General features: G+C 39.5%; 1 protein-coding gene across 6 annotated transcripts in view; it reads right to left on the reverse strand.

Annotated features, from left to right (window-relative positions):
- The window catches only part of BBS9 (Bardet-Biedl syndrome 9), a 511458-nt gene that overhangs the window by 222683 nt on the left and 274145 nt on the right, over positions 1 to 14630 (reverse strand). For all 6 annotated transcript variants that reach the window (XM_075921761.2, XM_089776553.1, XM_089776552.1 and 3 more), the window contains one exon: positions 10535 to 10717. In XM_075921761.2, the coding sequence (XP_075777876.2) occupies positions 10535 to 10717 (183 nt within the window). The remainder of the gene's footprint in view (positions 1 to 10534; positions 10718 to 14630) is intronic.

Raw genomic sequence — 14630 nt, forward strand, 5'->3', positions numbered from 1 at the left:
CCTAATATACCAGGTCCAGTCTAGATACTAATTGTATTGGTCTTTGTATAGCTATCTGAATGTTCTTGGATAACTGTGATTACAGGTATCTGAGATAGTGCAAGCATTTGCTCTGTTTTTAAAGATCTAGGACTGCTCTCATATCTCTTAATTTCTGCTGGACAATAAAAAATAATGGATACTTAATAAAGACCAGTTGAAGGCAACAGTTTTGTGGTCCTATTTCTCTCATATAGGGTACATCTACACAGCAGCACTATTTCAGAATAACTGACGTTATTCCTAAATAACACAGTTTGCGTCTACATTATAAGCAGTTATTTTAACATACTGTCGAGCTGCAGGACTTACTCTGACTCCTGTAACCCTCATCAAATGAGTAAGGGAAGTTGGAAGAATAGTGCTCTCTAGGACTTCCTGCTGTGCAGACAGCGCCAAAAGCTGAAATAAGCTATTTTGACTTAAGCTACACAATTGGCGCAGCTCAAGTTGCGTAACTTATTTCGGCATTAGCCCTGCTGTGTAGACATGCCCATACTGAATAGCAATGAAGATTTTTGAGTAGCTTGTGTGCATGTGAGTGTATAAGAGATACAGAGATAGATCTTCCAATACTGATAGCTACAGGAAAAGTTTTAGGTAAGTCTATGCCATTGGTAATAATTGCAATAGTGTGTGTCCATCCTGTCTGGAAGCATGACAGACTTCCCTAAATCGGGGGTATCTGTCTACTGAGATTCGTTGACCAGTCACTATATGGATCTAGGGCTAGAGGAAACCTTATGGCTGTATTTTCATAGACTTTTCTCTCTCTAAGTGCTCTGATCTAGGATTGCCTCTCCAATATTCAATGGACAAAACGAAATGGCGGAGATGCTCAATGACTTCTTTGTTTTGGTCTTCACCGAGAAGTCTGGAGGTGTGCCTAACATAGTGAATACAAGCAGAGAGAGGGTAAGTTTAGAAGATAGGATACACAAAGAACAAGTTAAAAATCACTTAGGAAAGTTAGATGTCAGCAAGTCACCAGGTCCTGATGAAATGCATCCCAGGATACTCAAGGAGCTGATAGAGGAGGTATCTGAGCCTTTAGCTATGATCTTTGAAAAATCATGGAAGACAGGGGAGATTCCAGAAGACTGGAAAAGGGCAAATATTGTGCCCATCTATAAAAAGGGGAATAAGAACAACCCAGGAAACTACAGACCGGTCAGTTTAACGTCTGTCCCAGGGAAGATAATGGAGCAGGTAATTAAGGAAATCATATGCAAACACTTGGAAGGTAATAAAGTGATAGGGAATAGCCAGCATGGGTTTGTGAAGAACAAGTCATGCCAAACTAATCTGATAGCTTTCTTTGATAGGATAACGAGCCTTGTGGATAAGGGAGAAGCGGTGGATGTCATATACCTACACTTTAGTAAGGCATTTGATATGGTCTCACATGATATTCTTATTGATAAACTAGGCAAATATAACTTAGATAGGGCCACGATAAGGCGGGTGCATAATTGGCTGGATAACTGTAGTCAGAGAGTTGTTGTTAACTGTGCTAAATCCTCCTGGAAAGGGATAACAAGTGGAGTTCCGCAAGGGTCTGTTTTGGGACCCGTACTGTTCAATATCTTCATCAATGATGTAGATATTGGGATAGAGAGTACGCTTATTAAGTTTGCAGATGATACCAAACTGGGTGGGGTTGCAACTTCTTTGGAGGATAGGGACATAATTCAAAATGACCTTAGCAAGTTAGAGAAATGGTCAGAGGTAAACAGGATGAAGTTTAATAAAGAGAAATGCAAAGTGCTCCACTTAGGAAGGAACAATCAGTTCCATACATACAAGATGGGAAGCGACTGTTTAGGAAGGAGCATGGCAGAAAGGGATCTAGGGGTCATAGTGGACCACAAGTTGAATATGAGTCAACAGTGTGATGCTGTTGCAAAAAAAGCAAATATGATTCTAGGTTGTATCAACAGGTGTGTTGTAAGCAAAACCCGTGAAGTCATTCTGCCGCTCTACTCTGCACTAGTTAGGCCTCAGCTGGAGTACTGTGTCCAGTTCTGGGCGCCACATTTCAAGAAAGATGTGGAGAAATTGGAAAGGGTACAGAGAAGAGCGACAAGAATGATTAAAGGTCTAGAGAACATGACCTATGGAGCCAGGCTTCATGAACTGGGCTTGTTTAGTTTGGAAAAAAGAAGATTAAGGGGGGACATGATAGCGGTTTTCAAATATCTAAAAGGGTGTCACAAGGAGGAAGAAGAAAATTTGTTCCTCTTGGTTTCTGAGGACAGGACAAGGAGTAATGGGCTTAAAGTGCAGCAAGGGAGGATTAGATTGGACATTAGGAAAAAATTCCTAACTGTCAGGGTGGTCAAATATTGGAATAAATTGCCAAGGGAGGTGGTGGAATCTCCCTCTCTGGAGATATTTAAGAACAGGTTAGATAGACATCTGTCAGGGATGGTGTAGACGGAGCTTGGTCCTGCCTTGAGGGCGGGGGGCTGGACGCGATGACCTCTCGAGGTCCCTTCCAGTCCTATGATTCTATGATTCTATGTTGTACTCATTGCATAGCCTATGTACTTTGAACTCCTTTGTAGATTCATCTGAAGTGGGTTGTGCCCACGAAAGCTCATGATACCAAATACGTTTTTTTAGTCTCTAAGGTACTGCAAAACTACTCATTGCTTTTTAAGTTTTTTCAGTTACAGACTAACAAGGCTACTCCTCTGAGTCCTTTAAAGTTGACTTGCAAGGTATCTTGTTCTGCTTTGTTTGCAAAGGAATCAGTTAACTCCTCATCTATTTTTTCCCCAAAAAGCTTTAATCTAGTAAATTCGGCTTAAGTGAGGTGCTACGTGGCTTTTGCAGCCACTGTCAAAGTGGTCTGCATGCAAACATGCTGGTAGCTCCAAAGCTTGCTGCAGAACTCAATACATCTAAGAATATGTCTGCCACAAATGAGGCCACAGGTTCAGTGCAATTTTCCTGTCTTGGAGAACTGCTGTTGAACCATGATATATTTACTCTGGTGAAACAAGTGGAGGAAATGAATGCTTGAAAAGATTCTCCTAAGACCTCACAATACATCTCAGGACAATTTTTATTTTCATGTAAGTGTAGTCCTTAGGGAACAACTTCCCTTCTATTATGATAATATTCTTTATTGGACCGTCACTACAAAATCTATCTAAGAAAGCCTGATGTATGAGTTTCTCTGTTTCTGGGACCTGTGAAACTTGGAGCACTGCCTACTCAAACATCTGGAGTTAATGGGTTGCTCCCATTTCTATTTTATGATGTTTTCCTCTGCCATGGGGAATCCCTATTTCTCCCTTGGAGTTCAGAGAAGCATTTACCTGTTGGCAGTTTAATCTTCTGTAAGTATAAGTTTGGACTCCCAGATCCCCTATAACTCGTTTAGCCATAGTTTTAAAATGGTCTCACTGTCTGACTCTCCTGATTCTGATAGACAGTCTTGCCCTTCTCAGTTAAGAAGCTGACGGAGAAAGCCAAATGGACTTGGGTCTTGGACTGCTTAGATCTATGAGGTTTGCTACATTTAGATTCCTTTTTCTTTGTTCATTGCCACCTTGGAACTTTGGGGATATCCATGGTCTCTCTTGTGTCCTTTTCTATATTTAAGTCAAATCCATTCGGGGGGGCGGGAAGGGGAGGGATCTTATGTAAGCTGTGGATGTTGTTCTGATGTACAGCACTCTCCCTGCCAACTGTACACACACTTGAGGGAATTCTAACATTATTAATTTATGAAATTGAAAAAGATGTTTTCCCATGGACCTGCGGACAATGAACCTCCCTGCATATCAACAGTAAAAATGGCAGCACTTTGGTGAAAAAAGTGATGATAATTTTGTCTGTGATCTCAGGGATCATATAACAAACTGAAATGTTTGCCTGATCTCCTGGAGCAAGGCTGAGATGGGGGGAGCAAGTGGCTTCTTCCTTGACCTCATTGGCAGAAAACACCCTAATGTCTTTGTGCACTGGGATGTAGGCTAGATGCATGTTATTCAAAAAACATTTGTTGAAAAAAAAATGTGTCCCTAAAAAGCTAAAGGAGGATTTAAACTAATAAGATGGCAAAGAATCATTGTCATTTGCCTTACAAAAGCAAAAGCAGCCTATTGCTCCCTTAATCATTCCTGTCTTTAAGAGAATACCATTTAAAGACTGCTGCTTTGTTGATTGAGGGCTGATATGGTCATCTGGAAACAGATCTGACTGTCTTCAGTTTTTGAAAGAGATAGCCTACTTCGCTATGGTGTATCAACAGAAATGAAACAAAGTTCCACGACTGCTGAAAATGTTTCCATCTTATTTTCACAAAGATAAAAATATCCAATTTTATTTAGATGTTAACATTCCATTTGCAACTAAAGTACTGCAGCACCTTGCTAGCGTGAGACAGCCAGAAAGAAAAATGGACTAGTTTGCTTTCATTGTCTGTGATTAATATAATGCCAAAAAGCAAACTAACTGCATGCAAAAAGTGAAGAGTAAAATTATGTTTTAATACCTTCAGTTTAATTATTTAAGAAGTCTATTCATTACATAGGTAAGGAAATTGGTTGGGTATTTTTAATATTTATTTTAACCAATGTTCATTAAACCACAGAGCAACATAATGGACAAGATCATGTTGCTGACACTACCTTGAGTATACAGCAGGGAGCTGACAGATTTGCTGGGCCCCTGGGTAAATTGGTGGAGGCGAGCTGCGCACTCCTGCAAGGGGTGGGGCCTCTGGCAAAATGGGTGGGGCAGGAGGCAGACCTGGAGTGTGCTGCACTTCCCGCACCTGGAAACCCTCAGAGCTGCCTGGAAAGGGCTCCAGTGGAGATTTAAAGGGGCTGGGACTCCAGCCACAGGCCGGGGGCCCCTGGTTTGTGGGCCTCGTCTAAACATCTTTCAATAGAAATTACTGGGATTATGTCATGCACTGTAAACACATGGCCATCTTTTGAAGCACATATTGGGAAAGACAACTGTTGTTCACTAAGATCAGCGATATAACTAAACAGACTCGATTAAAAAAACTGTTGTGAAATGCCACTGTGCATTGCACATTCAGCAGTTACTACATGTCTATAACTTAGGTTCAGACACTAAAGAAGATTGATCTAAACATCTTAAAGATAAGGCTGAAGTGACTTGATCATAGCTATTAGCCAACTACACAGAAACTTTACACATTTCTCTTTGCCCAAATTAAAACTGTAATATGAGATTAATTGAATGTTGCGTATGGAAACAGCTGGTAGCTATTATGAAATGTAAAAAAGCAGATATCCAAAAAACAAAAAGGCATCTCCTAATGAACTTTAACTGTAACATCACAAATTTGACGATAATAGAGAAGGGGTGTTTTTTGTGCAGTGGAATTCCTATTATGACATTATTTGGCAACATCATGGGAACCATAAAAATATTTATTCTTTGATTAGGTTCCCATATACCACTATATTTATGATGGTCCTCTCAGTAATAAAATTACGCACTTAAAAGTGACAGAATTTTTTCTTTGTAATTTTATAAACAAAGAGGATATTAATAACTGTAGTGATAAGATGTCTGAGTCATCACTCAATCCAGATGCCATTCAACTATAATATCACAACTATCCTGCACTGTATGAACCCTTTGAACCTTTTAAATTAGCCTGGATAAATTTCTGCCCTCCCAAAAGGATTTCCTATTGTAAACATATGCCTGAGCACAAACTCAACATGTTCAAAATCTCTTTCTCCAGTTCAGTTTCACAAAAGATATAAGGGGAAAATAACCCTAAAGGTGCTTCTCTCCCATCTTTAATGCCTATTCCTGTCCTCCTCTTTCATAATAAAAGAGAGAGCCCTGCAAAATATGCATTGGTTCTATTCAAACCACAAATGTTTATTACTTCTTGAGTCATCAATAAAACACTACTGTCAGATTTTCTTTCTCCAAAACATAGTTTTAAAATTACATTTTAACTTGTACAACAGTGAGTATAAAAACAGCTCAGATTATATGTATTGAAGTATGCGCCACAGAGCTGTACTTTAACTGAAGCACTATGAATTGCAAATACATTCTTTCATAGTATCCTGAATATGGGCTTAATCCTACTTCTATTGAAGTCAGTTGAAAAATTGCCATTGATTTCAGTGAGACCAGAATTTCTATCTACCTCAATGAAAGAAAGATCAGTGTAGTTTGTTTGTTTGTTTCCATCAGATAAAACCAGCAAATCTATCACATGAAATGACAGTTACTTGCTTAAAATGTTTAACACACATCTTGTAGGACAGCCTTATAGCCTCATTGTAGTACCAACTCATTTAATTTGAAAAAACGTAAAAACAAATAGTTCAGTTTCTGATGTTATTCTCCTTTTCTTATGCAGATGTGAGGAGTTGTAAGGAACAAAAGAAGCAATCACAGAGAAAATTTTTACTTTATTAGTATCAAATGAGAGTTATTCAACTAAGATGTGCAAGATAAACTCACTTAGAACTCCTTGGCTAGATGGATTGAGTTTTAGTAGTACATAAAGAATAGCTAAAAAGAATATTGATAGCTATGATACAGGGTAAATCTGCACTATAGGGGCAGCTATACCACTGAAGCATGTCTGATGAAGATGCACTATGCAGACAGGAGAGAGTTCTCCTATCAGCATAATTACTCTACCTTGGTGACAAGTGCAAACTATGTTGGTGGGACAGCGTCTTCTGTTGACATAGTGATGGTGTGGACAGCACGAAACTAGCATCATTTGGGGGGGGACTTTTTCACACCCCCGAGTGACATAAATTAGATTGATGTATAGACCTGCCCACAGCTCCATAGGAATTGGGGAGGGGAAAGGAGGTATTTTCAGAGCTATAAAAGCCTTTGATTACCAAAAAAAAGAGGAAAACAACAAAACCTTTATTTGTAGGAATGCACTTTTGTTTTTACACATCTTTGTAGGTGGCAAAAACAGACTTTATATCATTATTTATATGCTCTTAACCGAAGTAGTCTGCAGCAGGACTGTAAGCTAATTAGAACTTGACACAGTGAACTACTCTTATGCTAACTGTCTAAATGAAGTGCATGGCAGATTCAGAAAACAAGAAGCAATCTCTTCTAAATGGAATGACATGTATGAGAAATGTTGATGTTATGGTTTGAACATGTTTTTCTATAGTAATACTGTGTTCTAAGAATTTTCTCTTAAAAAAAAAGCACTCTGAGAGTCTGATGTTTGTGAAGCAGAAAATATTCTAGCGAGTTATATTGTATCCAATCTATTTTCTAACACATTCACCCAAATAAAAATACAACCATCTGTTGTGCAGAATTGTTTGAAGAGTAAATAATTCTTCAGAACACTTTATTTCACCACATTCCACTCAACTGCTAGTGGAGAAACCTGAACACTAGTTGGGAGCTTCAGTCTGCAAATATCATCTGTATGTCAGAAGCTTCCCTTCCCCCATCTAAACTTCTCTTTAAATTACATTCAGATTTTTGTGGTACCATAATAACTACAATATGGGATGTATTTCAATAGTTTGGTAAAGGCTTCTTTTTAGATTTCCAACCCATTATTTCAGGTTTACATTTTTTCATCACAGCCTCTCTGCAGGATTCACATCTTAACAATATTTATATGTGAGGTCTTGCATCTTTACATAGAATATTGTGAAGTACTATATCAAAACCACATTGAGAGGAATATTAAAGTGGTATCTTATTTTAAGAGAAGCAGCAGAGTTTCCCATGTTGTACCAGAAAATGTGTCAAAGTAATACAATAATATAGGTCATAATGGAACAATAAAAGCGAGCCATGCAAAACCAGAAAGTTTGCACTTTCAGAAGGCTCAAATTAACTTTCTGTTGATTTAGTTCATATAAATTTATACACCTGACTTTTGCACTTTGAGATTCAGGTTTCAGTAAGCCCAAATGTCCACTGTTTCATTTTTCCTGGTTTTCCGTAAAAAACACATGAAACACCAAGTTTCACTTGTTTTCTAGTTGAAACTATGATATTTCTAAATTCATAGAACTTTAGCCCAACCTTCCTAAATGGCTACTGATCAGCTTAAAATGTTGGATATGTACTGAAACCTGATCCAGTTTACATTGAAATAGTTCAGCACAACTTATTATAACATGATTGTGAATGATGAGAATGCAAGTGAATATTAAAATGGAATTTTAGATACTGCTTTTGTTTAGTTTTCCATTCTTCAATAGTTTTTCATTAAACTTATTTCCTCATTCAGTTCTGATAGGGGTTGTACAATACTGTGCAAATTTCAAAAATAAATGTGTATCAAACTTCTCTTCAAAGTGTAGGTTAGCTTTCTTAATGAAAACATGCTTCTCTAGTGCATGGTCTGTATATTTACACACAACCATAGTACATTCATGCAACTATACACATTGAACAAGTAAGCGAGGTGCTGAGTCTGATAAAGGGCAGGAGATGGGGTGAGGGGCTGCCAGACTGGTGCTGAGCCAGGGGATGGGACTGGTGGCAGCCAGAGCCCATATGCAGCATATGGCTGCCAGGGGCACCATGACATTTAGGTCAATCTGGTGGCCCAAATTTTGTGGTGTTCTACATGACTGAGTATTTTGTATATGGGAGGAATGGCCCAGCCTGCTGAGGTGAATAAGGAGAGGGGGATGGAAAAATTAAAGAAATGGAGGGACTATCATTTGAGAATTGGACTTAGCCACATGCAGTGTTGCAACATGCTCACTATTGCAACATTGTGAGCCAGGGCATGAGAGGTGAGGGGCACTTCACATGCTGGTTGTCCTGCAAACAGGCAGCTGCTGTTGACTGGAAATCAACCAATGGGACTTAGGAGAGGGTGGGAGCAGTGTGAGAAGCCTCTGCCCCCTCCCTCAGGCTCTCAGCATTCACAGAAGCACATGGCCACACAGCAGCTGGCTTCACTGAGTGCCAAACGGAGACGGGGCAAGCGGAGAGCGGTTGAGACGCTCGCAGGCTGGATCCAGTGGTTTTTTGTCCAGCCCCATTTGATACATTCGATACCACTGGGGCGGTTACAGATCTGAGCTCTCCTTGTGCCGCCATGAGATAGTGACTACTCCTGGATGAGCAGCACAGACCCGTGCGTTCACCAGGTGTTTCCATTTGGTTCCCTGCTCACATGAGCTTATCTCCCTGAGGCAGTGGCAGGGCCTACCTGGGGGACCCAAACCTGGCCTGGTAGGTGCTCCTTCTGCCTCAGCTACCTCCCCCCGATCGAGCCTCGCTGCCTGTTAACTTTTGCTCTGAGCGCTGCGCAGCTTTGGAGCTGCGGTTGCTCGGGAGTGGGCACCCAGGATGGGAGGGCTGAAATCCAAGCCCTGTTCTACCCCTCACCCCCCGGCCCAGCTCTGTGCCCCATTTTGAAGCCTGAAAAGGCCAGAGCACCCCAAGCGGGTCCCCAGGGCACAGGGTGGTACTGTTGCATGGAGCAGGTGGACCATGGTGGGGATGTGTCCGCACCCTTCACGCACCCCTGCTTATGGCCCTGGCATTGCTTTCAGGGGGGCGGTAATGCCAACGCCAGTGTTTCTTAAACTTTTTAAGACCGAGGAGCACCAATTTTTTATTCCTGACGAACACCAAAGATTTTTGGTTGAGAAAAATAAAAAGTCCCGGGGAGTCGGGGGGGAAGTTATTGAGGGGGGGAAGGAAAAAAAAGCATCGCCTGCCCCTTTAAGGATAGCCATTTTGAATTCTGTTGTTCTCCGCGGCACACCTCCGACTGCTTCGCAGCACACTGGTGTGCCATGGACCACAGTTTAAGAAACATTGGCCGACGCTGTGCCTTATCTGGAGGAGATCAGAGCATCTAGCCCAGCAGAACAGAGTGGTGGGGAGCCCCACAGAGCAAGGAGTGGCGTCTCAGTGGCTAATCAGCACACCAAGTAACAATCCCAACGGCTCTTCTTTGGCTGCACCCCAACACATATCCATATTTCTTTATCGTTTTAATATATACATTTCACAAAGATATTAAATCACCAGTGCATCATTAACTTTCAGATAAAACTTTACCTGATACCCTCATAACATCAGTTGATTCAATTACTTATTTGAAATTCAGACCTATTACAACTCATTCAAAAGACAACAAACTTCAAAACTATTATCACAATTGCTACCGGCATTTAAATAGATGTATGCACAGTGATATTAGACATATGAAGTATTTCCATTTGGTTTGACAAGCAAGGGCTAGTTAACTTGAAAGTTATTTACTAGCACACAAGCCTTGAAGATGTACAGATCAGTCTTCACAGTAATTGCTAAAAAAGCAGACTGAACCAAAGCTTACAACAGTCCTTCTAGATAATTTTTTTCAATATAGTATAATGGGAAGGGAAATATTACACTGAATTAAAAGAAATGGCCATTTACAGAACACATTGGGAAAACTAAGTATGAACTGATCAATTAACTCTTCCACATACCCAGATTTTCAGTAAATGTCACAGATCCTTACCAGCTCTTGGGTATCTTGCATTAATGGCAAAAAGGTAGCTTCCAGAATAGCAACTTGGTCAGTACTGAGTTTCTGCCACAAACTAATCAGCATAATCACCAACTGGGTGGCACTTTTCAACTTTGTGAATGCCTGGAACATATTGGCTTGGTTTTCCTCTGCTGCATCTGCTAGAGCTATTATCTGCAAAAATCACAAACTTGTGTTAGACATAATTTTACTATTCCTAACGATCTACACTAAAATTACTTTTGGCACATTCTTGTTTTTCTTTAGAAGACGATGAATTTTGTCTTCTATAAACACACCTCAGAGAAAGTATTAAATAAGTTATCATTTGTCAAGGTAATTTAAAATCCATGTGGCAGTGGGATTAATCAATAAATTCAGTCAGCGTAAAGAGGATTCTGTTTAATGTATATTCTACAATAAGAAACTCCCCAGGTTGATTCCCATGATCAAATGTAATATAATAGTTCCTAACAAACTGTAAACATTGAGGATCATACCACACATGATGTTAACCACTGTTTGACCAACATCCTTTTAGGACTCTCAATCAAAAGTAATACATTTATTTTATTTATTTGAAAATTGTAATTTAACATGTTAATTATTCTACATGGAAAATATTGCCACATTTTTATTTTATTAGGTGGGGTTTTATTCATATTGTGGGATAGTTCAACATTATAGCATTAATGTAGATGCTCTGGCATATGATTGGTTAGGTGACATCATTTTTAACACCAGTGTAAAATACTGGACTATACAGACCCTGAAAAGAAAATTCAGGGTATGCTCGCTATAAATACCAGCTCCTTTTCCAGTAAGTTGCCATGATATTTTTATCTTCTTCAGTACTTAGTGGAGAAAAAAACCTAGAAATAGAACTTGAAAGGAAAACTTGAAACTACTAAATAGAATTTTACTAGTATTAGATGTGTTTTGTCATTACAGACACTTTCTACAAATGTTTGCATGGCATTACTCTGCAGCCATCAAATCACAACTGCCAGCCAACCACAGAAAGATGGCAAAATGCCAATGTAGCATTATGTCCAGGTTAAAAAAAGAAAACCCTACATGCTCACCCATCACTGAAGATTAACCATGAGCCAAAAACTACATATGAGCTGGGAGGTCTCAGCAGGTCCCTCAAGAACTGGACATTAATTTTAATTCACATTCACTTGTTTCCCCCTCATCACTGAATCTGCATTTTGCTCTGTTTTCACTCCAATTTCACTTTTACTCAGTTTTCAAGTTGCTACTATTCCCAGAACCTTAATGGAAGTTCTGCCTCCAGCCTCTGAAAGAGGAATGCCTGTGCATAATCCTCTACACGGATGACTAGTTTATCTATCCCACATCCCGTCAGACCCTTCTCACTCACCATCACTTTCTGTTCACTCTATCTCAAACCTTAATGTCTGGGTGGCACACCAAGAAATGCCCAATATTTCCTTCATGAAGAAAAGATTTAATTAATATAATTTCTTATTGCAAAAGTACAAAGCAAACTTAGGTCCAGCGTCAGCACTCACTGTTGAGTCTCCACTACCTATTATTTTACACATGCCATATACAGAGACACGCACACACATACATGCAGAGATTATAGCCATGAGATAAATGCAGCATTATTTAAGAGCCTGCATTTGTTATTCAAATTTGATCACTTCACCCACAAATCTAGAGGTGCTTTGTTGTTGGTTTTGGGTTTTTTTGTTTTGGTTTGGTGGGTTTGTGGATTTTTTGTTTGTTTGTTTTTTGAGAGGACAACTCTAGGCAATTGTTCTTGGCCTCAAAAACCCTCTCATGGGGGCACTAATGGGGTCTGTTTCTTCACTGTTCCTGTTCAAATGTTTTTGTGATGGGTGCAAGGGAAAATGAGGAAAAATTAACTGAGACATATTTTCTATGACACCCAACACAATGCCACTATGTATAATACCTTACCAATGAGGTGTACTTAATAACTTGGGAGTCTGTATGAGTTTGGGGCTTGGACAAGGGTTATGACTTAAGAAAAATTAGATGCAACTAATGTTGGTGAGCTGAAGGAAGCCCCTGGAAGAGATGACAAATTCATTAACGCCCAAAATTGAGTATGTAAAACAATTATTTGTTACCAGTACACAATATGGACACTCTATTAGATCCCAAATAGTTGTCCATGGATGCCTAGATGGTAGCCATGGCAAGATCAGTTTCTTTATTTGAACTTAATAAACAGAGTGGGATTTTTTCCCTCTCTGATATGGATCTATTGCTTTGTCTTCAAAACTATCCTTCAAGATTACCACTACTGTAAGGAGTTACATTTTGAGACCACTTGAAAACTAAAGCTAGTGCAAAATTAAGCATCCTGCTTACTAAGTGGAGTTTTGGACTAGTACATCAGGATAGGTATCAACATTAATACAGTTCTATTTGAAAAATCAAGGTGCTAGTTTAAACTTGTAGTGCTCTAAGGGTACGTCTAAACTACATGGCTCCGTCGACGGAGCTATGTAGATTTGTTGTTTTGGCAAAGGCAAATGAAGCCGCGATTTAAATGATCATTTAAATTTACATGGCTGCCGCGCTGAGCCAACAAACAGCTGATCGGCTGTTTGTCTGCTCAGCACGCTAGTCTGGACGCTCCTCTGTCGACATCAAAGCCTTTTGTCGGCAGCCCCGGTAAACCTCATCCCACGAGGAATAACGGGGCTGCTGACAAAGGGCTTTGATGTCGGCAGGGGAGCATCCAGACTAGCGCGCTGAGCGGACAAACAGCTGATCAGCTGTTTGTCGGCTCAGTGCGGCAGCCATGTAAATTTAAATGAAGCCACGATCATTTAAATCGCGGCTTCATTTGACTTTGCCTATGTGTCTAATCTACATGCCTCTGACGACAGAGGCATGTAGTCTAGACACAGCCTAACTGTTTTAGAAGCTGTTTATCTGAATTACAGCTTTACACTCTGCCCTACATGAGATCACCTGATTCATCTGAGTTTGAGCCATTCAGAAGAAAGGAAAAGGAGCTGTTGGCTTGGTGCTGTACATGAGGGATGCTCCACTTTGGAATCTTCTCTAAAATTTCTCTACAATAATCAACATTTGTTAAGCTTTTGGACAGACAGCCAGGTTCTTTTTTTCCCCCAGGATTTGAGAAGTGGGATGAGTTGGGATTTGGACAAGTTGATTACTACAGCTGACAGAGAAAAGATCTTGTTTGATGTTTTACTGTCAATGATGTAAGGCAGTCTCTTCTGAAATAATTGTGAAAGTTATGTCCAAAGCAAGGAACGCACATATTATGTTTTTAAAAAATTAAATAAATATCTAAAATAGAAAACAGTAAATGAATACTTGAATAAATCCTCCTCCCTGGAGCTACTTTTAACATGTCAAATCTCAGACTAGTTTTAAGACGGAGTTTAAAAAAAAAAATCAACTTGCCACAAGAATGTTTTCTTCTTTGTCCCCAAATTAATCTGTTGTGAGATGCAAAACCACATTGCATATTATGTATCAGTGAAAGGCTTGCATTCCAAGGGAGTCATGGTGGTCCTATGGTGCTACAACCCTCAAAAAGATGTCAGGGAAATCTTTATACCACACCATCATGTATTATACATATACACCCAGCATTTATAGAGAAACCAAAAGAAAAAAAACAACTTTTATGTCTAAATTCTTTTGCTTATAGAGGAGAAACTGCAAGCATTTATCTTCATGAGACCTGAAACATCTGGGATTATAAAGATTTTATTATCATAAAATAATATACATTGGCAATTTCAGTTTCAAAAGACAATCTCTATCATTTGATAGGACAATGGTTACAAGAAGAATCCTCCTTGAGGTCTGTTCTGAATGAAATGTCTTAGTAATATAGAAAGCAGCAGGGACAGCCTCCATAATCTTTGCAATGCAATTTTCATTCAGATCCACACATGGTTCCACTCTCAATGTACAGTGTTAAAAAATAAATATTTTCTTACAGAGTAAAATTTCTTTGAACAATTCCTAAGACATCAGCTAAATATTTTTAAAGGTCTTCTGAGAAGCTTCATAGAGACCCTTAGGAAATCTGTGAAAGTAC

The sequence above is a fragment of the Pelodiscus sinensis genome, chromosome 2 (assembly GCF_052426305.1).
Source record: "Pelodiscus sinensis isolate ZL-2025 chromosome 2, ASM5242630v1, whole genome shotgun sequence".
Taxonomy (NCBI): domain Eukaryota; kingdom Metazoa; phylum Chordata; order Testudines; family Trionychidae; genus Pelodiscus; species Pelodiscus sinensis.